The sequence below is a fragment of the Sarcophilus harrisii genome, chromosome 5 (genome assembly GCF_902635505.1).
Source record: "Sarcophilus harrisii chromosome 5, mSarHar1.11, whole genome shotgun sequence".
Lineage (NCBI taxonomy): Eukaryota > Metazoa > Chordata > Mammalia > Dasyuromorphia > Dasyuridae > Sarcophilus > Sarcophilus harrisii.
Window position 1 is genome coordinate 74,890,425 of NC_045430.1, and position 27,004 is coordinate 74,917,428.

General features: G+C 32.5%; 1 protein-coding gene across 3 annotated transcripts in view; it reads right to left on the reverse strand.

Moving 5' to 3' along the window:
- Positions 1 to 1,264: 1,264 nt before the first annotated feature.
- TBK1 (TANK binding kinase 1) overlaps positions 1,265 to 27,004 on the reverse strand; it is a 53,712-nt gene continuing 27,972 nt past the window's right edge. For 2 of the 3 annotated variants that reach the window (XM_031940908.1, XM_031940907.1), the window contains exons 8-21: positions 25,894 to 26,073; positions 24,514 to 24,710; positions 23,679 to 23,737; positions 22,131 to 22,222; positions 19,780 to 19,881; positions 18,897 to 18,975; positions 17,867 to 17,988; positions 17,698 to 17,774; positions 17,415 to 17,454; positions 15,944 to 16,045; positions 15,737 to 15,833; positions 14,436 to 14,542; positions 14,105 to 14,176; positions 1,265 to 3,043 (exon numbers count right to left, since the gene is read on the reverse strand). In XM_031940908.1, the coding sequence (XP_031796768.1) occupies positions 2,992 to 3,043; positions 14,105 to 14,176; positions 14,436 to 14,542; positions 15,737 to 15,833; positions 15,944 to 16,045; positions 17,415 to 17,454; positions 17,698 to 17,774; positions 17,867 to 17,988; positions 18,897 to 18,975; positions 19,780 to 19,881; positions 22,131 to 22,222; positions 23,679 to 23,737; positions 24,514 to 24,710; positions 25,894 to 26,073 (1,378 nt within the window). In that variant the 3' untranslated portion in view covers positions 1,265 to 2,991. Of the gene's footprint in view, positions 3,044 to 14,100; positions 14,177 to 14,435; positions 14,543 to 15,736; positions 15,834 to 15,943; positions 16,046 to 17,414; positions 17,455 to 17,697; positions 17,775 to 17,866; positions 17,989 to 18,896; positions 18,976 to 19,779; positions 19,882 to 22,130; positions 22,223 to 23,678; positions 23,738 to 24,513; positions 24,711 to 25,893; positions 26,074 to 27,004 lie in introns of those variants that run through there. The other variant, XM_031940910.1, reaches the window with a different exon arrangement.

Consider the following 27,004-nt stretch of genomic DNA (forward strand, 5'->3'; position numbering starts at 1 on the left):
CAGTTGCTTTTTATATATCTTGTGGCTCTTTTTTTTAATAGTAGCTCTAAAAAATCTCACAAAGTCACTAACTTTATTTGTTCCATTCTAGTTTTCATAGTCTGTTCCTGGGGTAAGGTTGCAAACTTCTGATGTTAATTTCTTTCATATGGTCCTGAATTTTGTTCAATACATAGTGAAGGGACTCTATTTGCACCCTATCTTGGAATGACATCCTTAAGCACAGATGGCTTTGTTCAGCATGGAATCTGTGACCCTGCACTGGACAGTAAGTAAACAAGAGCAGACAATTCACACCTGTTCCCTGAACACTGTTATGGTTTGCTCTGCACCGGTTTTGGGATGTCCTGCTTTAAAGCCATAGGCTCTTGCAATCCAGTGCTTTGGTGCAGTTACATCTGGCTAGATCCTATACTCGGGGTCTGCAGGCCTCACCTCCTTATGCTGACCCAAGCGACTCAAAAATTTTCTTGGATTTCCAATATTAAGAATTCTGAAGCATTTTCTGGATCTTCATGCAATAATAATGGGGAAGAGCTTGGCTCTACCACTTCCTTTTTCACCATTTTGGCTGGTCTCCCTGTGCTCTATAAAATGAAGTTTTAAAAACAAAATGCATTCTATTGCCCTTAAATATTTTGGACTATGATTATACACTTGAGGGGCTAAAATGGGGAAACTATGAAATGTAGTTCATATGTCATTAAATCCTGTAGTGAAAAAATTATCTAAGACATTGGTTGACAACATATACTGTATCTTGCTTTCTAGAGCCCCAACACTGGGCTGATTAAAATATATCGTTCTAGTGGAGAAGTAATGAGGTGGGACCCCTGAGAGGGTGGGAAAATGGATTCGGTTTATTCCAATGACTTTCCCCTTCTTATGCCCTTATACCCTTATGTAACCAAAACAAAGCACCCAGTATATACTATGCACGTGGGACCACAAACAACTTGCTATTGTATGTAGTTTGCCACTTGGTATCACTCTGCTTCAATCACAACACAGATTGTCATGGCCCCCTGACTTCTTAGAAAGGCTGAGAGTCCTTAGGGGAGATGGGGAGCTGAACCAGACACTGTCAGCAGGTTCCCTCTGGGTTGAAGGGTCTTATACCTTTACCCAGAGTTCCCCCACTGTCTGTGACCCTCTACAAACAAAATCTAAAAATATAAGTAAAATGTATATAGCAGGTGATCTTTAAAAAAAGTCAACCAAGAGTAAAGGTGTCATTCGAAGAAAAACACTCAGACCATAAAACTGATTGACTGTTGATACTATATTTAAGTAATAAAGTCATTCACTCATGCATTTATTTAATGAATACATGGGTATCTTAAATTGTCCCATACAATAATGCATTATTTTTTACCAAATAAAATATTAATACAATGAAAATTTTTAAAAATTGGTTTATTTTCCACTGCTGTTTTTGTCAGGGAATCATGATACACAGACTGATCAAAATAACACTCACAAATCTGATATGTCTGAGACCAAAACTAATCATAACAAAAATTACTGGTGGAATAATAAAAGTTAAGTGCTGAGTACAATCCATCAGTTTGCAATTCCTGGAATACCTTTCAAAGAAAACACTCTTTTGGAGTTAAACTTTCTCAAAGACCACACAGTTTAGCTCCAAGCTACATCTATGTGGCCTATATTCTTGCAAACTCCTTGTTCCTAACTAGGAGTAGTATTTACCTAGAAGGCACTTCCTCTACCTGTGCTTAATTTTTATCAATTTTTCAAGGCTTAGTTCAAATGTCACCTCCTTAAAGCATTCCTTGATTCCCTCCTTTCCTTTCCTTCAGAAGAGATTTCTGCCTCCTCTTTATGTCTTTTTAACAGTTTAACCTGTATTAGTTGTGTATTTCTGGTATTACCTGGTCTCATTTTCCTTTTATCAACAAAAATCCCTCTGATTTTGTTAAGTTCTATGAGGGCAAGGATTATATTTTTATTCTTTTCCATATTTGCTATGGGGTTGGTGCTCAATAAACACTTGTTGAATGAAACTACCAAGTTTGCAAACTTCTGGAGATATGAGACAGAATATTGCTCATCTACTTGAAGGACAAAAGATTATCATTTACCACCATCACTCATATTTCTTTTAAAAAATAAGAATTTTTCTCATAAGAACTATATGCACATTCACACAATTTTCTCATAAAAACAAGTAAATTCACTAGCTTTCTTAAAATATTGAGCAAAATTAGTTTTAGAAAAGATGATAGGAAATGAATACATTAATTTATTTCAGTTGCCCCTAATTTAGGTGCTGTATTGAAATCACAATTTTTTTTTTATGGCTATCAGAGGTGGATCAGTTTTAATGATTAAACTGCTCAAGATTTTTGCTTTAAATTTTATCCTAAAATAATCAGATCATTTTCCCAGAGTAAACAAGGACCTGGATAATTTGAAACCTGAAAATAATGTTATTTCATAGTATGACCTTAGAAATTACAAGAGTTCAATTCCCAATTCCCACAAAACAAAAGCCAAGACAAGAAAAAGAACTTCTTTCATTCTTGTCCTTGCTCCCAAATTACAACCAAAAGTCTCATCAGCAATAAAAGTGGATTCCATTTCTGAATTTTAATGATGTAATACAGTAATATGTAATGTAGATATGATTCCATCTAAAATTTCTCTTAGAAGCTAGAGCAAACTATGGCTCATATAGTCTGTCAAAGTAGCTTAGAAATTTCAGTATTTCTACATATTATCATGGCCATGTACTAGTGCTCACTGAGGCAAATCCTCACTTGATTATAAATGTTAAAAGAGAAAAGTTCATTTTAGCAGCAGCCAAAAATTTATATACTTTTATATATTTACAATATGTTACATATTTACATGCTTGTGTTAAATACTGAAACACAGAAACAGGATCTCTTCAGAGTTACTAACATTTAATGCCCCCAAAGCATTTTTCTTGTGCAAATTGAATGAGCTTTTTTCAGTCTCCGCAGAAAGTTAGAGACAATCAACATTCCGAAGTCCGCCATCCATAGTCAAAGCGCCAAATCTGAAACAAAAGAAAAAGTAAATCTTTCAAAATTTAACTGACCGTTAAAATATACGAGAAGAAAACAGCACATATTTACTGGGGGAAAAATTAAAAAAAAAAAAAAACTTTAAGTAGCTATTTATTCCTCCTTATGTTTTATCCCAAATTATAATCAGAATCTTTATAGATATATAAAGAGATCAAAATCAATGAAGCTTTAACAATATAGATCCTCTAATTTTGACAAGCAAGCTACAAATAAGCATAGAAAACTGCTTATTAGAATCACTGTAAGAAATGGCAAATTACCTTAACTTGATAATTAAAATTTATAAAAACCATTTTAGTAAAGAAATTATCATTACTTTATATTTTTTCAATATCATGGCTTGTTTCGGTTTTTTTAAAAGAAAATTTATTTTCTGTATTGCTTGTTTTCCCCCTACTATATGTAGGGCTTTTTTTTTTTTTTTTTTAAATTAAAGCTTTTTATTTTCAAAACATATGCATGGACAATTTTTCAACACAGACCCTTGCAAAACCTTATGCTCCAATTTCCCCCCTTCCCCACCCTCTCCCCCAGGTGGCAAACAATATGTTAAACATGATAAAAATATGTTAAATCCAACATATGTATACATACTTATACAATTATCTTGATGCACCAGGAGAATCAGATCAAAAAGGAAAAAATGAGAAAGAAAATAAAATTCAAACAAACAACAAAGAGTGAAATGCTATGCTGTGATCCACATTCAGTTCCCACAGTCCTCTCTCTGCATGTAGATGGCTTCCTTCGTCACAAGATCATTGCAACTAGTCTCAATCATCTTATTGTTGAAAAGAGCCACGTCCATCAGCATTGATCTTCATATAATATTGATGTTGCCTTGTATAATAATCTCCTAGTTCTGTTCATTTCACTCAGCATCAGTTCATATAAGTCTCCCCAGGCCTCTCTGAAATCCTCCTCCTGATCATTTTTTATAGAACAATAATATTCCATAACATTCATATACCATAATTTATTCAGCCATTCTCCAATTGATGGGCATCCACTCAGTTTCCAGTTTCTGGCCTCTACAAAAAGGGCTGCCACAAACATTTTTGCACACGTGGGTCCCTTTCCCTTCTTTAGTACCTCTTTGGGATCTAAGCCCAGTAGAAACACTGCTGCATCAAAGGGTATGCACAGTTTGATAACTTTTTGAGCATAGCTCCAAATTGCTCTCCAGTATGGCTGGATCCGTTTACAATTCCACCACCAATGCATCAGTGTCCCAGTTTTCCCACTTCCCCTCCAACATTCGTCATTACTTTTTCCTATCATCTTAGTCAATTTGAGAGGTGTATAATGGTTATGTAGTAGTAATTCAAATTTAACAAAGTAATGCCAACATAATTCTGCTTGTCTGCTTCAAATTTCTTCCTGCTTTTTTGTTTTTAAATGCTTCATAAAATTTTCTTTATCTTCCTTTTTTAGGAATATCCCTCCTAACCCATCCAAAGTATAAAAATAAAGTATTCTATTGTAACAAATAGTTCTTAAAACAAAACAAAAAAAGCAACCACTACTTACACACAGCCTGAGAAAATTTATGTCTCATTCTGCATCTCTAATACACCATTCCTGTACTAAGTAACTCCTTGTCAGTTTTCAGGAGTTGTAATTGTTCATTGCTTGGATCACAGTTTTTATTTCTGTGAAAATTGTTTTTTCTTTATAGTGGTATAATCATTGTATAAATGTTTCTCCTGATTTTGCTCACTTTCACTCTTAATAAGTCCATACAAATCCTCTGATTTCAATGAATAAAGCTCTTTTGTTCTAGATGTCATAATACCTTTAAAATCTTTTATTAGATTTCTTTAGTGAACAAGTATGTTTTTCCTTTCCTTTCCATCTGGTCCCCCAATTTCTGAGTGGGAAAAAAAAAAGACCAAACTCTTAAAAAAAAAAAAAAAAAAGGCAGTCAAGCAAAATAGACCAACCTTGCATTGGTCTTATCTAAAAATAAGTCTCATTTTGCATCTTTTTTTCCCCCAAGGCAATTGGGGCTATTTGCCCAGGGATCACACAGCTAGGAAGTGTTAAGTGTCTAAGGCCACATTTGAACTCAGGTCCCTCCTGACTTCAGGGCTGGTGCTTTATTCCCTGCACCATCTAGCCATCCCTGAATTCTGCATCTTAAGTCTGGGCAGCACATGTACTCATTGAGTCAATGGAATATGGTCATTAAGTCTGTCAAAGCTATTTGCTTTACAGTGTGATTGTCTAAACTCATCTCTTGGTTTCACTCACTTCACTCTAATAATTTATACAAGTTTCTAGAGATTTATTGAAACTGTCCCTTTTGACATTTCTTATGGAATAATAATATTCCATTAATATATACTTTATGTATATTATACAAAATATCTTGTTTGGCCATTTTCCCCAAATGATGGGGATTCCCTTTGTTTGCTACAATGAAAAGTACTGATATAAATGTTTGTTTGTGATTTCTTTGATTTTTGTGCAACATAAGCCTAGAAGTGGGATCACTTGTCAAAAAATATGATCACTTTAGTGTTTTTTTTTTGGGGGTGGGGAGAGGCCACAATTCCAAATTGTTTTCTAAAATAGCTTGACCACATCAGTTTCACCTACAGTGAAAAATGACTTTCCAACAACTAAAATTTTCTTTGGTCAACCTTTGTTAATCTGATGTTTAGGAGGTAGAACTTTAGAGCTATTTTAATTTGCATTTCTTTTATCATTAGTGATTTGGAGCATTTTTTCATACTGTGGCTGATAGCATGAATTTTTTCCCTGAAAACTGTCTTTTCTTATCCTTTGAGAAAATCTTCTGGAGTTGGGAGGTAGGAGTAAGGAAAAGCTTTTGACCTTATATATGTATATCAATCTCCCAAATATCTTGATAGCAAACTTAGCAGATAAATTTGCTGCAAAAACTATTTTTCCCAGTTACTCCTTTTTCAATTTTAACTATAGTAATTTTGTCTGGAAAAATATTTCAGTTTTATACAACTAAAATTGTCCATGTTATTTCCTGTGATCTTCTCTAGCCCTTGTTTGGTCAAAAATTCCATACCTATAGAAGGCATGCCCTTCACTGACTCTCTTAATTTGTTTGTGATATGACTTTTTATAATCAGGTCATATATAGCTGTTTTAATTTTTTGTGATATATAATGTAAACAGCTCTAAATCCAATTTCTGCCAGAAATCTTTCTAGCTGTTTTTGTTTAATCAGTGAAGCCTTCTATTAATTTTTATTAGTTTATACTAGTTTTTATAAATTATCAAAGTATTTTGATGATTATTGCTTTGTAATATAATTTGAGATTTGATACTGCTAGGTCATTCCCTGCTCATTTTTTTCAAGAATGCTCTTAGACATGCTTGACTTGGACTTTCTTCCAGATTGTTTTTTCCTAATTCTATAAAGCAATCCTTTATTTTGGGGATATTATATGGGATCTATAATTAAGATAGTATTATCATTTCACCAACTAATTACCTCTGACTCTATTTCCATGAAGACTCTTGCAGTTGTATTCACATAATTCCTGTTTCTATCTTAGAAGCTGGATTCCTAGATTTTTCATATCTTTTATCTTCTTTGCTAAAATTTTGATTCTTTTGCATAGCTATACATTAGAAATACCAATATACATACCAGAAATACTGGTCTATAGTTTTCTTTCTGTGCTTCATTGTTCTCTGGTTTAAGAATGAAGGCCATATTTTTCTCCTAAGAGGAATCTGGTAGGATCTCATTTTTCTCTACTTTTGTATATATGCTCATATTTATTAATCTTTGAATATCTGATAGAATTAACTTGTAAACAGATCTGCTCATGGGGTTCCTTTCTTTGAGAGTTCTTTTTAAAAGATATGTTCAGATTAGAAGGGAAGCAATAAACTGGGAAAATATTTTTACAGTCAAAGGTTCTGATAAAGGCCTCATTTCCAAAATATATAGAGAATTAACTCTAATTTATAAAAAAATCAAGCCATTCTCCAATTGAAAAATGGTCAAAGGATATGAACAGACAATTCTCAGATGAAGAAATTGAAACTATTTCTAGTCATATGAAAAGATGCTCCAAGTCATTATTAATCAGAGAAATGCAAATTAAGACAACTCTAAGATACCACTACACACCTGTCAGATTGGCTAAGATGACAGGAAAAAATAATGATGATTGTTGGAGGGGATGTGGGAAAACTGGAACATTGATTCATTGTTGGTGGAGTTGTGAACGAATCCAACCATTTTGGAGAGTAGTTTGGAACTATGCTCAAAAAGTTATCAAACTGTGCATACCCTTTGATCCAGCAGTGTTACTACTGGGATTATATCCCAAAGAGATTATAAAGAAGGGAAAGGGACCTGTATGTGCATGAATGTTTGTGGCAGCCCTTTTTGTAGTGGCTAGAAACTGGAAACTGAATGGATGTCCATTAGTTGGAGAATGGCTGAATAAATTGTGGTATATGAAAATTATGGAATATTACTATTCTGTAAGAAATGACCAACAGGATGATTTCAGAAAGGCCTGGAGAGACTTACACGAACTGATGCTGAGTGAAATGAGCAGGACCAGGAGATCATTATATACTTCAACAACAATACTAGATGATGACCAGTTCTGATGGATCAGGCCATCCTCAGCAACGAGATCAACCAAATCATTTCTAATGGAGCAGTAATGAACTGAACTAGCTATACCCAGAAAAAGAACTCTGGGAGATGACTAAAAACCATTACATTGAATTCCCCATCCCTATATTTATGCACACCTGCATTTTTGATTTCCTTCACAAGCTAATTGTACAATAATTCAGAGTCTGATTTTTTTTGTACAGCAAAATAATGTTTTGGTCATGTATACTTATTATGTATCTAAGTTATATTTTAATATATTTAACATCTACTGGTCATCCTGCCATTTAGGGGAGGGGGTGGGGGGGGTAAGAGGTGAAAAATTGGAACAAGAGGTTTGGCAATTGTTAATGCTGTAAAGTTACCCATGTATATATCCTGTAAATAAAAGGCTATTAAATAAAAAAAAATAAATAAAAATAAAAGATATGTTCACCTGCTAAGACTTAGTGATTAAAAATTCTCTTTTTTCTCTTAATCTTGGCACTTAATTTTTTTTTTTTTTTGGTAAATATCCATCCATTTACCAGTTTTTAAAATATAATTGGCCGAAACAGTTCCAAATAATGTCCATTTTATTGTGAATTATCTTTTTTTCCACTTTTAATACTAATAATTTGTTTTTCCTCTATTTTCTGGATCATATTAGCTAAGAATTTATCTTTTTTTTGAAACAACCATCTTAATTTTATCAAATTCTTTTTTTGTCTTTAATTTTGTTCATCTTTCCTTTGATTTTCATAATTTCCATTTTTTGCTAATGCAAAATTTCTGTATTTGCTAATGCATGCTCAGTTCATGATATGGTCTGCTCTCTCTTAGGCATGAAAGTTTTTGTAGAGAGAAATATTTCCCCAAATGTCTATTTTAGCTGAATCACAAAAGTTGAGTTATGTTATCTTATTACTTAATTTTCCTTTAAGAAATTATCTATCGATGACTACAGAGACGCTTGGAGAGACTTACATGAATTGATACTAAGTGAAATGAGCAGAATCAGGAGATCATTATACACTTCAACAACAATGCTATATGATGATCAATTCTGATGGAAGTGGCTCTCTTCAATAATGAGAGGATCCAAATCAGTTCCAATTGAACAGTAATGAACAGAACCAGCTACACCCAGAGAAAGAACACTGGGAAATGAGTATGGACCACAATATAGCATTTATACTGTTATTGTTTGCCTGCATTTTTGTTTTTCTGCCCAGATTATTTTTACCTTCTTTCTAAATCCAATTTTTCTTGTGTGGCAAGACAACTGTATAAATATGTATACATATATTGTATTTAACATATACTTTAACATATTTAGCATGTATGGGACTACCTGCCATCTAGGGGTGAGGATGGAAGGAAAGAGGGGAAAAGTTGGAACAAGTTTTTGCAAGGGTCAGTGTTGAAAAATTACCAATGCATATATTTTGTCAATAAAAAGCTATAATAAAAAATATATTTAAAACCTAAGGGGAAAAAAAAAGAAATTACCTATCATTTTTATGGTGGTCTTTGATCCACCAATTCTTTAGGATTACATGATTTATACTCCATTTCACTCCTTTCTTCAAAGATTTTTATTACACTGTGGCAAGGAATATATATAATATTGCATGCTTTTCTTTATTTGTTCATGCAATTCTAGGTCAATTTCTGATAAAATATCATCTATAGCTAAGAAATATATACATTCCTTTCTATTAATATTCAGTAACTGATATAGATTGAAACATTTATATATAATTTATTTATTTAGTTGTTGCTGGGACAAGTGACTTGCTTAAGGTCACACAGGTAGGAAGTGTTAAGTGTCTGAGATTACATTTGAACTCAGGTCCTCCCGCTTTCAGGGCTGGTGGTCTATCTACTGCACCACCTAGTTGCCCCTACATAGCAATTTAAACATATATATTTTTATATTTGTTTCTCACAACAATCCTTTACAGAGAGGCTAAGTGACTTGCTCAAAGACAGAGTTTCTCTCAGAGAAAGGAATCAACTCTGATCTTCTTAACGCCAAGCCCAACACTTCATCAACACATACACAGATATGCACATATATGCATTTCTGTTTACATAGATGTGTGTGTGTGTGTGTGTGTTTCTAACTTACCTTTTGGTTAGAGCTGTCTAAATTTAAAAGGGGAACACCGAGTTCATACTACCATAATTTTTCTGGCTATTTCTCTGAGTAATTCAATTAATTTTTCCTTTAAGTACTTAGATGGAATGATATTCCTTTACATGCAGCTTTAAGAAGCATAAAACTGTCTTAAGCCTTTCTGGGGGAGACTATGTATTTAAGTATTGATTCCACTCTCTAAGATGCATTTAAACATAACTTTCCTTATTAACTTTTTACCTTATTTGAAATTAATATTGTTAGAGCTGTTTAAAAAAATAAATTCATCTGAAGTATAATAAATTCTATTCCAGTCCCTTATTTTAGCTTTTGCGAATTTTTAAGTTTCAAGCATGTTTCTTTTAAATGCTTGGCTGAATTCTACCATATTCTACTTTCAGGACAAATTCATCATTTTCACTGATCCATAAGTTCATACATCAAATTTTTTATTATGACTTAATTGTGTTATTTCCCGACATCATATTTTTATGTTTATCTTCTATTGTAAAGAATAGAATGCAGAAACAGAACAAATGAAAAATCTATAAGTGAAGCTGTTCCTTCTTCTCCCTTAAGGCCAAGCCCCAACTCTCTAATTGACATGGTTTTCTTAAGTCATCCTTTATGACCAATTGCTCAACTCTTTTGAAGTTCCTTATTACTGTTGAAGGTTCAACCATCTTCCTGATCACTTAGGTTCAGTTTTATTTTCGAAATATCTTTTGGATAAACTCCTTTCTCTCTTATGACATTGCTACTACCATAGTGCAGCTTTTTATTAACTCAGTTCTGGACTACTGCAGTAACAGGTTGATGTCCTTGCCTCCAGTCATGACTCTCTCCAGTATATATTCTCTATAGCTATCAAAAGTAATTATCCTAATGTAGAGGATCTGACCATATTCCCTCTTTCTCCCTCCCATTCAATACATTCCAGTGGCTTCCTATTATTTCCAGAATCAAAAATAAAAATCTTCTGCTTGGCTTTTAAAGCCCTTTATAATCTAGTATTCCCCACCCCTGGGCCCTTCTTACAACTAATATACTCCACATACATAAGAGTTCAGGGACTAGGTTTCTCTTGCCATTTCTCATACAAGATAGTCTTCCTGACCAAGACTTGGTATTAGTTCCCAATGCCTAGAATTCCCTTTCTCTTCTCCACCTTTTGGCTTCCTCTGAATCTCAGCTAAAATCTCACCTTCTGAAAGAAACGTTTCCTGATCCTTTCTAATGCTAGTACTTCCCCATTGATTACTCCAATTTATCCTGTTTAACATGCTGTTTGCACACAGTTGTTTGCATGTTGTCTCTCTCATCAGATAGTGAACTCTTTGAAGGCCTTCTCTGTATTGCCTTTCTCTGTATTCTCAGAACTTTTTATAGTACCTGACACAAAGTAAATGCTAAATGTTTATTGACTTGACTGAAGTTTTTTTGGCTTGCAACTATTTGCTCACCACATCTAGTTTTCCTCGCCACATCTAGTTTTGTTCTTATATTCTCCACTACTCTTTCTCAGTCTTTTCCTGTATCTCAGTTGAGATGTATATTATGACATTAATCTCCGTATAATTCCATTTCTGTGTCCAACCTTTTTTTATCAGGTTCAAGTAATAGTAGTGAGAGACCCCCTGCTCTGCCTTCCCCACTTTCTTTCATATTAGTAAATTCATCTTTTTCACATATTTTTTAAAATGTGAAATATCAAGTTCCTTTTTTCTTCCCCAGTGTATTACTTTTTATTCTCTTATAATTAGCACAATAAAACAAAACTGTATCCAGACCTTAGGTCTGCTTTATTTAATTCCTTCTATGTTCCCTGAAGACATGAGAATTCAAAAGGGATACATTTCTCTTCTCTTCCTAATAGAATCTAAGAATTTCACTGTTATTTAGTTCCTCCTGATTGTTTTGATCCTGTGACTCCTGTGCTTTGATTTCAAACCCTCTACTCAGAGTAACCAAAAATTCTCATCTAGTAAAGGTCCATTTCTCCCCTTTAGGAATATGCTCATTTCTTTCTTTCTTTCTTTCTTTTTTTTTTTTTTGTCCTTGAATATTTTATCTAGAGGATACACATAATAGTCACTATGTATGGTAATATTTTTCTTTGGGGGATAGGATAAGGCATAAAAATTATTAGCTAATTATAACTGGGCAGAGCATTGTCCCTAAGAAGATCAAACAACAGGAGAAAAGCAGAGCAGCAAAATACAGGGAAAATATGAGGACTTTAAAGTTAGTTAAGGGTATGATTTTATAACCTTCAAAATTCTCACCTCCAATGCTTTTAGCACTTAATGGTATGAGTTATTTAATAGCTAAACTCATTTTTGCTCCAGAAATTTTTATACATAGGGAAGCTCCACTGTATATCTCCCCTTGCCATATATATGTATATGCTCAGTTTTTAAGATACATTACTGATGGCAAGTCTTAAGTTTTTAGAACTTTGTATTTCACTATTTTTCTCTCCTTTTCCATAGCTGGCTCACAGGTCTGTTATCCTGACTGGTCCCTTACTTTTCTCCCTGTCCCTCTCCTCCCCGTCTCTCTCTCTCCCCTTCTCCCTCTTCCCAGATGCTTTTTCTGTGATTTGACTGAATTTTGCCTAGTACTTCTGGGTATATTCAGGGTCTCCCCCCGAACAGGAAGTGGGTTCTTTTTATTTTCACTTATCCTCTAGTTCTAAGAGATCTTTGAGTTTTTTAGTGATTTTTAAAAATCCAATTTTTAAAATTATTTTTAATGTAGTTATATTTTGAAAGAATCTGATATGCTTAAATGATCTGGTATTCCGAGACCTCCTCTTCCTGCAATGGTCAGGTTCTAGACATCTTTTTCTGGAATTCTGGATTAAATGGAGGAGTTTACATCTATTTCTTTGTTATATTCTTTATTATCAGCCTGTTGGGATTCTTTTAAGACATTTTCCTGAGTTTATGTGGAAGAGTTGGACTTCTCTATAACCTATCATAACCAGAAGTCATTCTTTTAAAAAATTTCAAAACACTTTCATATACATCATTATTATTTTTGAGGTAATTGAGATTTAATGACTTGCCCAGGATCACACAACTACTAAATATCGTCTTGACTCTAGAGTCTGGGTGTTCTATCCACTGCCCCACCTAGTATACATTAATTCTTTCTTCACAATGATCAAGTGAATAGTATTTTTATGCCTATTTTCACTGTAGGAAATCCAGAAAGATTCATTGCAGCATTGACTGGTAAGAGAACTTAGAAATCATCTTGTTCAACTCTTTTAATCTTATAAATGAAGCTTTCAACAAGGTGATACAGCTTTTCAGACACAAAGCCACAACTAAAACTTAAGTCTTCTCTAAGTATTTTTCTACCACATTAGAATCTGAATTTTGGACATACAACATAAGCCATATGTTGAAAGAAGTCCTTGGTATTAACGTTTTTGATAAACTTCTATATGTTTTCAAAACTATTAAATTGGTCCCTCGGAAATTAAAAAAATTATATATGGCATAATAATCTTGGACTTGGAATACATGAATTTGAATTCCAACTAAATTATTTATTAATTCCATGACTAAGCTTCCTCATTATTGTTATAGAGACAACTATTAAAAGGCAGTGACAGTGACAATAAACACCTGTGGAAATGACCTTAAAAGGGGAAAGGCATAATCAAAACAACTCCCATTTACGAGAACTTTAGGTTTGGCAAGCCTTTTGTCACCCATGAAATGATTGAAGCTCCAGCCAGATAAGGACAGGCTCAATCGCTCTGTAAGCTTTGCATTGTACTTAGTTGCTGGCATCTTTTATACTTGAAGGAGCATGTGCAGCTGGCTTACTAAGTTTTCACAATATCCCAGCACCAATAATGAAGGATTCCAGGACATAACCTAATAAGTAGCTTTGATTTCAAAAATTGAGAAAATGATTGTTGAACAATTTTGATATAAATATAAATATAAATTTATTTGAATCAAATAGCTATTGATTTAAAGAGCTAATATTATCAACAAATAAATTATATCTGGAATTAACTGTAAAATTATTTATAATATAATTTCCCCCCACAGCAACTGTAGTAGACAGTATTACAATCTCTTAGAACAAAAGGGATCAAACAAGTTAACAATTAGATCAAGTTAGAGAAAAACCTGAATTAGAATTGTACCATACTAGAAATATCTCCATCACTACTTAACCAATGATACAGGAATATGATAGTCTGTGTCTATATTTAATTTGGTAGATATTTACTAGGGGTAAGGTGGAGAAGAACCTCACCTCTCTAAAATATGATTATTTTCAGCAAGTTCTTTAACAACACCTTCCATCTCTTCCTTCAATTTCTTCATACTATAAAACAAAAACCAAAAAGTTGTTACATTCAAACTATGAAACTTCTATTTGCAGATTTAATTAATTCACAAGTAATCTTAAACAGTAATTCTCAAAGTAATTTTGAACTTTATTGTAGAATTACTTACTAATACTTACGTAATAAATATATAAAAATAACTTGTATAATAATTAATTTTTATTATGGTTATTTAATAATAAAGAGCAAAAAATGGTGACAAACTAAAAATTAATCACTAAGTTGTGAATTTCTTACCCAAGAGTCATCTCCACTAGTGTATTGGAGCTTGGATAAATGGGGGCCATGGTATGTTTTATGCCACTGGAAGCTGCAAACAATTTCTGAGGTAAAGTTTCCTGTAACTGAAATATGGAAAAGGTATATATGAATCACAAAACAAAGAGTAACAAATATTCTACTACAAAGGTCATGCTATATCTTTGAATAAAATCATTAGTTAATATTTGTAGCCAAAATTGCTAGTATGACATTTATGACTCATACAAACATCTCATGATAATTTTAAGCTGGTGGTTATCTGAAATACATAGGTATACATAACAAGTTTCTAACCAAATGATTTTAATTATACAAATGTTTTTCTACTATGCAACCATAGTCCCTTCAACATAGTAAATAATTATTTTTAAATGGGATCGAACAAACAAAATATTTTGACACATGTGGTTATATATGCCAATGTTCCACTCAATTCCCAAAATCCTATTAAATCCAATGAGCACTAAGTACCATGTTCAAGGCTGGAAACAACGTAACATCTACATTAATAGTCTCCATCAGGATGAAGCTCACCAGCTTATAGGAAGGCATATCCTCAGATCACTGTCTGGGGAGAGTGAGGATATCTGGGGCATTAGGAAGTATATAAGAAAAGACAGAAACATGTAAGGATATGTGCAGGGAACAAAAAAACTTATGTACCTTGGCTAGAACATACGGTGCAAAGACAAGAATAATAAAAGCTACAACTGAAAAGATAAGGAGGTAACCAACTATGGAGAGCTACTAATATTAGTAAAAGGAACACGAACTTTTCTTGATAGATATAAAGGAGCCATTAGTGATTTCTAGGCCCAGGCTTGACATGATCACAACAGTCATTAAGGATGCTAGTCTGGCAAGAGCAAGAAGGATGGTCTGCATGAAGAAGACAATAGAAGCAGGAAGATTTACCCCAAGGTAATTATAATAGCTTAGGCAGTAATTCTAGAAAAGAACTATCAAGTTACAGAGTGGACAGTAAACTGCAAAGTGATCTTGTCCAACCTCTCTCTTCAACATGAATACTGTCTGTAATATCAAGAAACAGTAATCTAGTCTCTTTTGAAAGACTTTGGAACTCATACCCAAAAGCAGAACTTTTCATTTAAAAGATGCCAGCCTTTATTTTTATTTGTTATTTTCTAAATCATAGCAATATATACAGGGCAAACTTAAAAATTTTTTTTCTAATATTGTTTATCCTAACTTAATATCAGTGGTCTTCAAAGGAAAAAAGGGCCCTTCCCCCTCCCCAATAAGAAAGGCTCCAATACCTCATTAGTATAATCCTGGTATTTTGATACTTCTTCCTCCATATCAAAACACTGATTAGTTAGAGATGACAGCTGTTTCCTTAGGTGAAGCATCTTTCTGAAAGTAAAGTGAATTGACTTAAAATAAGCAAGTTTGAAAAAACAGATACTAGTTCTAATTAAGAAAAAGTAAAATTATATTATTATAAAAATGAAATTTTTTTTTACCTCATCCACTCTTCTGCCTTGTCCAAAAAGGTTTCATATTTTTCAACACACTCATCAGTAAAGTGGCTCATAGCTTTTGTTGCATAAAAATACAGTTTCTGCCTGTAATTTAAAAATAATCAATGCAATCTTCTCACACGGTTTTCTTTATCTCTGCTGTTAACCTTGAAAGTTTATTAAATATATAATGCTAAAGAGTAAAATTACCAAAGGGGAAAGAATTTTTTCATCATTCTTAAAATGAATATATTTTCCCATTTCTAAAATTTATTTTTAAATGTGTATGTGTATGTGTGTGCGCATTTCACATACACATGTATGTGCATTTCCACGTTCATCATGAAGTTTGTTTTTGAAAAGCTACCTTGGTAATAATGGAACTTATAGGAGGAAGAAGGAAGATTGGATTTTATTTCATAAACTACATAAAAGCGTTCAATTATCTCAATTTGTTCACTATTGTTTGTGTCTATCTTTTTTTTTTTTTTAAAAAAACACTTGTATTCTGATAAAGATCTGGATGTCAAACGTGATAACTTCATAACTTAAAAAAAATAAAATAAAATAAAATCCAAAGGACATGAAGGGCACTGGAAAGATGCCTAGTTGGCAAATAAGTTACAGAATCACACAATATTAACTAGTACACAAGAAATAACAAAAAAATATAAAAAACACAGATAATTGAAAAAGGCAAGGAAGTAATGCAATCAAATAGTAAAAATAACAGATTGACAATAAGAATACATAGGTCAATTTGGAGTATAAAACGTGTGAAGAAGAAAAGTAACAATGATCAGGTAGGTAGGAGTTCATTTGTGACAAGGCTTTCAATGTCAGGCTGAGAATTCAGTATTTTATATGGACAGGAGGGAGCCATTAAAGATTTTTCAACAGAGAAGTGAAATGGTGGGGAAAGGATGAAAGTATGGGATCCCATATTAATATGGGAGAAACTTAGTCTTAGCCTGACTGGGACAAGGAACCATATAATTTCTTTTTGAGTCATGTGAATCTTAACATTTGACATCTTTTTTTAAAAGTTACATATGACTCTGCCAAAATAAAAGCAATGTGGTTCTTCATAAAATTTTACATCAGTGCTACTGGAAAACAAAAATCCATATGACTAATATTTGAAACTGCAAGGGAGGTGGAGGGCAAGGGCAGTGTTATTCATTATGACTTGGCGAACAGTAAATAAAAGAAGGGAATAGGTAAGAGAAGCATGAAACTCTCCTCTTTTTGGCATTACTTCAATGATGAAAGTGTGGTTCAATATCATTCAGATTCCATGTCATCATCTCTTCCAGTAATGTCATGGGCCTTAATATACAACATACACATTGTAAGCAGCCTTATTAAGTCAAAATTAAAGGACAATTGTATCTATGAACAATCATAGTAGTAGGATAAGCAAAATGGCAATAAGAAACAATCCAACGACTAAAAATGTAACTTAGGCACTTACTTGTCAAATTTGTGAATCTGTTCTTCATTATAAGCTAGTCCTAGAAATAAAAGAGTTTATCATATTAATTTTATTCATTAGAATCTCAAAATGTTGCAGAATCTCTTCTGAGATTATATAGTTCAAAAAGCCTAAAAATGTAAAATTTTCAAAAGATATCTTAAGAACACTATCTTCCTTAAACAACCATTACTATTAAGAACCACATTTCATAAAATAATCACTAATACACATAATCAATTAAAATGGTCTTATCAAATAAAATAAGTTAATATTTACTTACTCCGTTCTGCTTTGTCTTTTTTGAACTGATAGTAAATCTCTGTAATGCAATTTAGCAGGACTTGCAGTTTTTCTACACTATTCAGGAAAAAGATCAAGAGTTGTACTGTAGTCAGTGTGACAAAAGGCAAGTACCAATGAAGAGTTGAGCAAATAAAGTTTTTACTTACTTTCGGTCCTTTGGATGTGTTCCTTCCTGATTTGCCCAGGTATCTGCCAATAATCCTCCAGGAGATAATTTGCTTTTGATATCCTGAAGACTAGTTTCTATTGTTCCCTGTGAGCTGGAGAGCTAGAGGATAGTAACAAGTTCAGAATTAAGAGTGCTAAAAATCACAATGACTATCCTACTAGAAACAACATCTGTGTTATTATTCTGTGCTTGCCTAGCAGGTTTCAAATCAATCATTTCCATGTGTAAACACAGAGATGATAAGGACAAATTCATAATTTGTATTCTTGAGATTTCTTCATTGCTATAGCTTTAACTTTCACAGATGAGAAAACTGAGGAAGTTAAGAGAATAATGGATGGAGTCCCAATAGTTGTTACACACACACACACACACCATTGAATGAGCAGTAAGAATACAGGTTCTGTTACATGAAAGAAATTACTTCTCCACTTTGTCTCAGGGTTTCCTCGATGACAAAAAAAAGCTGGGAGGCAACCTCTAAGGTTACTATTTCTGTGACCCATTAGTCTGTCAGCAGTTCTGCAATGAAATCCTTTCTGGCTTGCGCTCCACCAACAAAGCCGCAGAGATCATATGGGTTCCTCTCTGCACAATGACAAAGCACTGGAGGAGCTCATTCATTAACTACTTCGTTATTCATTTCTGAATAATTTCAGGAAGTATGTTACCTTGAGTTTATCAACTGGATTTTTTTTTCTTTAATTACAATGGGTCAAAACAAAGGAACATTATAAGGAGCACAGTGATCTGATACTAGGCAAGTCACTATTGGCTTCAGACCTAAAATGTTACAATTCTAGGAAAATGCTTAAATTACAGCAGGAAGAATTTGGGAGAGAATTTATCAATGAAATTTCTGTTTGTTCTGGAGGAGAGCTAAGACTCCTTTCCAGGTTTTTCAGCTGGCTTGAACCAAAAACTAATCAACCAGAGTTCCATTTCTGTCCCTGATAAGCAATAGATGGACTACGGATATATATATGGCGTCAGATGTGATTACTTACTCGCAATAATTTAGTGTGTATGTCTGAAATCTCACCCAGCTCTGCTGCTTCCAAATCAATCTGCATCAATTTTTCATATCTATTTACAATAAAAATAAGTCACTGAGAAAAAGATTAAATGGTACTACACACACACACACACACACACACACACACACACTGTCTTAAAAAAAGATATTTAGAGAAGCTACATTTAAAGGTTAATCTTTAATATCAGATCCATGTACTATTCTATTTAAGAATCAAGAAAAGGCAATACATATGGATGCCACCGAGTTCCCAAAAGAGAATGGTAGCTTTCTAAAAGAAAGAAAATTTAATGTTAATCTAATGTAATCTTGCCAGTTAAAGGGGAAAATAAGCACGTTACTTTTATAGAAACTATACTATACTATGTATAAGAGTATGACATCATGGTGGTTTAAGATAAGGTTGACACAAATAAGTAATGAAAATTCAGGATTATTCCATAGCTCTGAAAAAGATACTACAATAAGATTTTAGGGTAACTACTCTTTAACTGAAAAACTGTTAAGATTTTATGTACAGCATAGGGTTTTTGGTTAATAAAATAGGGATTAGATGTCTTAATTTTCAATTTTTTTTTCCTTCTTAAAGAATGAATAACCCTCCCCCCCAATAACTTAATATTTAATTCTTCCTAAACAGTACTGATATTTTGATTTTATATTATAGCCTATATTTATAGGAACTTTATTTTTAAATATTAAAAATTCTTAAATATTCTTAAATTCCTAAGTTCTTTTTAAAAGGTAAATAAAATGAATTTTCAGGAAATTTTATCTATTATGGTTAAGGACAGCTAAGAAATATAACTGAGTTTTAATATTTTAACTAGATGCAAGGAAGTGATTTTACTTACATTTTCACAGTTTTTTCAATGTTTCTGATACAGAAATCCAGAGCAATCACAACTTCTGTCTTTTTGTGTATTGTTTCATTATAATCTTCTTTAATCAGTTCACTGTAAAATAACACTAATCATATCAGTATACCTAAAGAGTCATTGGATTTTCTTTTCTCTACCACTTATAGTAACAGCAGCTGCTAAGAGAAGTACTACTCTTACAGATCATATGACATACTTTATAACAACATTCTTAACATATCTGAAATTTGATTGGATACTATGAGAAAATGTATTTCTAAATACTATTGTAGCACTTAATTTTGCAAGTTCTACTGTTGGTTGGTTTGATGAGTTAGAATATGGGAGACTTATAATTAGATGAATGCAAAGTACAATAATTCATTTGGCATTCACTTTATGGTACTATAGTTTATTTTTCCCCACTGGAAATATTTGACATTGGGACAATTTCCTTTTATGATTACATCATGAATTTGTTCTCTAAAAATGAGATACTACATATTTAAATGATGAGTTTTCTTCTGTTCCATAATTCTTTATGACTCATAAAGAAGAAGAGGAACAATAATTTCACAGGTCACTGGAAAATCCAATAAATATAACAAAACGTTCTAAGAAGTTCCCTCCCCCTAAAATAAAGTTAATAAAAACTTAGTGATGATAACTTCCAATTCTTCTGCTTCTTCCCTATCTCTAAGCTTTACCTCTCTTAATGCAACCCAACATTTCACTAGGTGTTTTTTTTTGTCTGCTACATCATACTGCTGATTCAAATTGAATTTGCAGTCCACTAAAAGTCAGAGATATTTTTCCCCCAAATAACTGCTGTGCAATTTTGTGAAGCTGAATTTTTATATCTAAGTATAAGATTTTACATTTCTACTGAACTTCATCTTATCATGCTTTTTTTCATATTAACAGTCACTCTCCCACACCCATGTAATAACATTTTATTTTTTCCAATTAGATGAAAACATAGTTTTCAACATTTATTTTTATAAGATTTTGCATTCCAAATTTTTCTCCCTCCCTTCTTTCCCTCTCTCCCCAAGATAGGAAGCAAATTGATATAGGTTATACATGTACAATCATATTAAACACATTTCCATATTAGTCATGTTATAAAAGAATCATTATCATTACAAAAGGGGGAAAAAACACAAGAAAGTAAAAAAACAACAGAAATGTTGAAAATAATATGCTTCAATCTGCATTCAGACTCCACAGCTCTTTCTCTGGATGTGGATAACATTTTCCATCATCAGTTTTTTGCAAATGTCTTAGATCACTCCACTGCTGAGAAGAGCTAAGTCTGTCATAGTTGATCATTACAACATTGCTATTACTGTGTACAATGTTCTCCTGGCTTTGTTCACTTTACTCAGCACCAGTTTACCTATTACTTCTTTGAGAAAACATTTTCTCCCTATCTGGAGGTGACTATGGTCTTTTATAGATTTTAATCCATCCAATCACATCTCTTTGGAGGAAGAGTTATCACTGTATCTTTTTATCAGTCACCACTGTATCTTTTGTGAGATTAAATTTCTACATGTCATGATCTCTGGGGGGAATGTTCTTGCCGATGCATCAATCTAAAAAGGGTCAGAGACCTTCTAGATGGCAATCTTTTAGCCATCATAAATTATATGTCTCAAATTTGTATCATTTCTAAATGTGAAGACATGAACAGGCCCTTGGGATATTCCACTAGACATAACATACCATGCAGACACTGAAGCATTAAAAAAATCTCAGAATCTTAACACAAGGCTGGAAGGATATGGTCACAGTGACTTAATAAAAGGAATACTTTAGGATACAAGTTGAACCTTCTTAGGTTGTCATACCGGGGGAATTTTCTTACTTTCTAACAAAGGCTCCTAGTAGCATATTAATAGAAGGCCTTTAAATGTTTGCTGAATGCTGAATGAATGAGTCTGAACTAACATGGTTATGTTCCTAAGAAATTAATTCAATCAACTAAATTGTTTGTCTAAATTACTTGCTTAACTGTTAAGTGCATACTTAGTTTGCTAGAATGGATCAGAATTAAGTACAAAGTCCAGAGGGAGTATTTTGAGGAATTAAAATCATATTAGAAGGTACCACTGAGTAAATGCTTCATTATGGGAAAATCCTTCCTCCAAGAGTAATGAATGGCAACTGTGTACCTAGAAAAAGGCAAGCATGTGCTTGTCTAAGTGAACAAAATGATAAACCCATGCCAATTCATCTCTCTGGGGGTGATGATCATATCATGTTATCTGACATGATAATCTATGTCCTTATATGATTTTCTCACATTTTAATTCCATTTAAAAATTTAATGCATTACTTACATCAGCCATCGTATTCCTTTTCGCATCAATTCCTGATAAAGCAGCAAGGTACTGGCAACTCTACAGGCATAACAGACGACACCTGTTATTACCTAATGGGGAAAAAAAGTTAGTGAGAACTGGGCTAATGATAATAAATCATAAAAAATGGACAGTTATGCAAGAATCTTCAAGCTTGTTATGAGTGCTATTGATGTGCTTTAAGCTCAATAACAAGTTTACTAAATACACAAGAAACTTAAACATAAACATGAAATGCTAAAGAAAAAAAGTATATAACCACACATCACTTAAGAGAAATAAATGTGACATATATAAAAAAAAGTCCATATAGCTTTTCAAGTATTTTAAAAATGAACATTCTAAACTGAGGAGTTCATAAAACAATATGAGAGAAGGTAGTGGCTCAACTTATTAAACACTGCAAAAGATAAAAGAAAGAGAGAAGCCAAAGTCCAGCAAAGAAGTATTTCCCTTAACACATTCCTCTTTCCCAAAAGTTTGGTTTCTGTTTCTTTTTCATTTATCTTCTTCTGGGGAATTGTTAGTAAGTAAACTGCTCAAACTTTTGGAATGGAACATCTTTTTTTTTCCCCCCCCAAATGAGAGAGCAAGTATTTATTTAAAATTTATTCTTTGTTAAGCTCTTATTATTTATTAAATAACTATGATTGGTGACAGCTGGATGGTGCAGTGGATAGAGCATCTAGAGTCAGGAGGATCTGTATTCCAATCCAGCCTCAGACACTCAACATTTATTAGTTGTGTGACCCTAGGCAAGTCAATGAACCCCAACTGCCTCACCAAAACCCCCCAACAACAATAACAAACAAACAAACAAAACAAGAAACAAAAAAACCCCAACAACAAAACCTATGATATCCTTGGCACTACACCAGAATTTTGTGATACAAATAAAAAAGAAAGTTAGTTTCTGCCTCTAAGGAACTTAACATTTTCTGAGAAGAATGAATTTATGCATTCATAATTACAGAAGTTTCAAGCCAATGTTTTTTTTTTTGTTTTGTTTTTTGTTTTCTGAGGCAATTGGGGCTAAGTGACTTGCCCAGGGTCACACAGTAGGAAGTATTAAGTATCTGGGGTCACATTTGAACTCAAGTCCTCCTGACTTCAAGGCTGATGCTCTACCTACTGCACCACCCAGCTGCCCCAATACCAGGCCAGTGTTTATTTATTTATTTATTTTTTACTTATTATAATAACTTTTTATTGACAGAACCCATGCCAGGGTAATATTTTACAACATTATCCCTTGCACTCATATCCCCTTTCTCCCTCCCCTAGATGGCAAGCAGTCCTATATAGGAACATCTTTTTTTAAAAATGAACTCCTCTGTATAGAACATTCATTTCTGCAGAACTGTTGCTCAGGTTGGTTAATTTAGTTGAAGAATTACACCTTGCCTTGGGTAAATACAGAGACAAAGATTATTTTAAAGTCAGTAGTAGTATTTCTCACTTCCACAGGTCATCTCTGAATTTAAATTAATGTCTTTAGGAATGTGAAACAGTTAATTAAATACTAACCTTAGCCATACTTGCATCACCATCCAAATCATAACGTGGATGTACTTTGGGGAGTGAAACTAAAATAGGAAATAAATATTATTCATTCAGACATTCAGACACTAAAAAATTAGTAGAGAACATAACTTCTAAAAATTATTTTATCCCTTGCATGATAAAAACTTTAATCTAATTGATCTTAACTACACTCAAGCTAATTTCCTCAGGAAAAACAATCACTTAAACAGTACCATATATATCATTAAATGAAAATAAATCTTGTTATTTATTTAAACATTTAATAGGGATCTACTCTGCAAAATACTGTGGCAGGCTGCATATTCAAAGAAAAGATTCTCTTCGACATATTTTCAAATTTGTTTTTTCCAAAATTACTTTGTAATTTCATAAGTCTCTCAAGATAACAGACAACTATGTGGTTGAAAGATTAAGTGATTTTTGAAGTGTTTCAACATTTTATGCCATGAGAATGCTACTGTGAACAAGGCCATTTGTTGAATGCATTCAGTGAGTAGGAGTTCTCTGCTTTAAAAAAAAAAAAAAAAAAGTCCTGTACACAAGATGATGCTGATAAAATATTTTGCCCCACTTCATGAAAAAAATAACTTATTAGGATGACATTTACAATCTGTATCATATTGTAGATACACTTCAAACTATATGATGTAAAAAAGTTTTAGCTCATCAAATTTTTATCATAGAAACATTTTAATAATTTACATAAATGAATTATTTATACAAAGTTCTACCTTTCCATTGTTATTAATCTTTACAAAGGACAAACAATAATTTTAAAAATCAGCTCCCCCCAGTACAAAATAAGAAAATGGCATACTTTTTTCATACATTAATCCAACAATGCTCATAGGTTCCCGGCTTATTACAATGATGGGATTTTCTTCAGTAGTTTTAGGAAAATGCTGTGCTAGTCTTCCAGGTTCGAGCACTAATCGTCGTCCTTCATAAATCAATTCTTGATTTGAAGAAACAATTTTGGTTTGTTTATAAACCAAATCATGGAACACAGTAGCACTATGTAAAAGAATCGACAGAGGTAACAGTTGGAGAAATTATAACTAGTAAATGTTAACAGTAATAATATATATTTCTATAAATGAGGCTTTTTTTATGTGATGATAAAATGCTAATGCTACTCTGATATGAACAGAACAAATTATATTTAGGAAAAGAAATCCTCACAGATGTCATCACAAGATCCTATTCATTCATTAAGCAGTCAATTTTACAAGATATCTTTATAATGATAATACAATTTTAATAAAATCTGAGATAAAGCATATATCCTAAATAAGGGGGTGGTTAATGAAATGGAATTTTACTGCACTATAAGAATGACTTAATAAAATGGAATTTTACTGTATGAGAAATGACAAATACGAAGAATACAGAGAAGCTTGATATGAATTGATACAGAAAGAAATAAAGAAAGCCAGGAGATAAATATAAACAATGACAATAATGGAAAAGTTTAAGAAACAGCCAATTTTACTTAAATTATTTGAAGAAAAAACTTTCATTACAATATGAGCTCTATAAGGGCAGGAAAAGTGTTTGTCTTTTTTTTTTTTTTTTTGCATCTCTAGTATTTATCACAGTAACTGCTATCATTTAATAAATGATAAGCACCTAATAAATGCCTGTAACCCAACTGACAAAATAGAATAAAGTAAATAGAAATAAAGTAAAACTTGCTAAAAATTACAATATAATTTGCCTATTTTTGAATTACTATGTAAATATTCATGACACTTCTCTATTCTCATTCATCAAGAAAAATAACTTTTGTAGAGAGCCATTTATACTCAGTATGTGGATCACAACATAACAACATTTGTTGTTCGCTTGCATTTTGTTTTCTTATTCATTTACTTCCTTTTTTGACCCGATTTTTCTTATGTAGCAAAAGAATTGCATAAATATTTATACATATTAGATTTAACATATATTTAACATGTTTAACATATATTGGATTGCTTGCATTCTAGGGGAGAGAGTGGAGGGAAGGAAGGGAAAATCTGAAACACAAAGCTATGCAAGGATCAATTTTGTCAAATTATCTATGCACATGTTCTGAAAATAAAAAGCTTTATTTAAAAAAAAAGAAAAATAACTTCTTTATTAGTCTGCTTATTTGTAAATCTAAAAAATATATCATAGATATAACAACATATAGGAATGCAATGTAAGTACTTACGTATTACAACTATGAATATAAATCTTGTGGGCTGTCATTTGTTGTAAAGAAAAAACATGCACTATCATCCGGTGAAGTATATCACTAGTTTCGGCAAAAAACTGGTCAAAACCCCAGCATTTTTCCTGGTCAGCTTCAAGAATGTTTGCTAGAACAGGAGTAAGTAGGACTTGCAGACCCCTGAAATGACATTTCATTTATTAGATCAGTGTTTTATATTTTGGCACTAAAAATATTATAACACACCTCCAGGAGAAAAAAAGCTTATTTTCAATATTTTATAGTTAATAATTAATGGTTACTTAATTGGTTCACTATTTTGTAAAATTTGACTTTTTTTTTTTTCAGAAAAAACAAAACAAAACAAAAAACCCCTAATTTTTGTCCAATACAATTTACTATTAACAAGTGAGGTGTTAAAAGTATTCCATGATTATGTTATACAACTATGTATTTCCCCCTAACAATGTTTTCTTACCTCCCCAAACACATTATAATTCTATCTATCTATCTATCTATCTATCTATATATATGTGTATATATATATATAGCATGTTTGGTTAGAATGATGGTCACAAATCTAAGGTAAAGTATTTATTTCTATGCTCATGCTCACAAGGTCATTAATGTTTTACATTTATCAATAAAGAAAAGACCATTTAAAATGTTCAATTTATTCTTTTATAAATGAAGTTATTAGCAATCCCTTATGAGGTTATGTTTCCTTTACATTTAGCCTTCACCATGTACCAAAGCTATGTAATCATCTTGGACTGCGTTTTACTCAACTCCAGTATTAACTTATAACAGGATGTTTACTTCAGTGATTAGCTATGGATCAATCTATATGAGATGGTAGATCAAGACAATTTTTTGGTAGCCTATTATATTTTTTGAAATATTTGCATAGTTCATTTGATTCATTCTGTATACTCTTTGGTAGCTGAGATGATCCATTTTTTAATTACAGGACACATTAAATACCCAGGGCTACACAGATTAATTTAGATAAGATTTTTTTTGTTCTACAGAAGTTTACCAGACCAAATTGTAAAATTTCTTAGGAAAGTAGTCAGCTATCTATATTAAAGATCAAGTTTCAATATTCAAA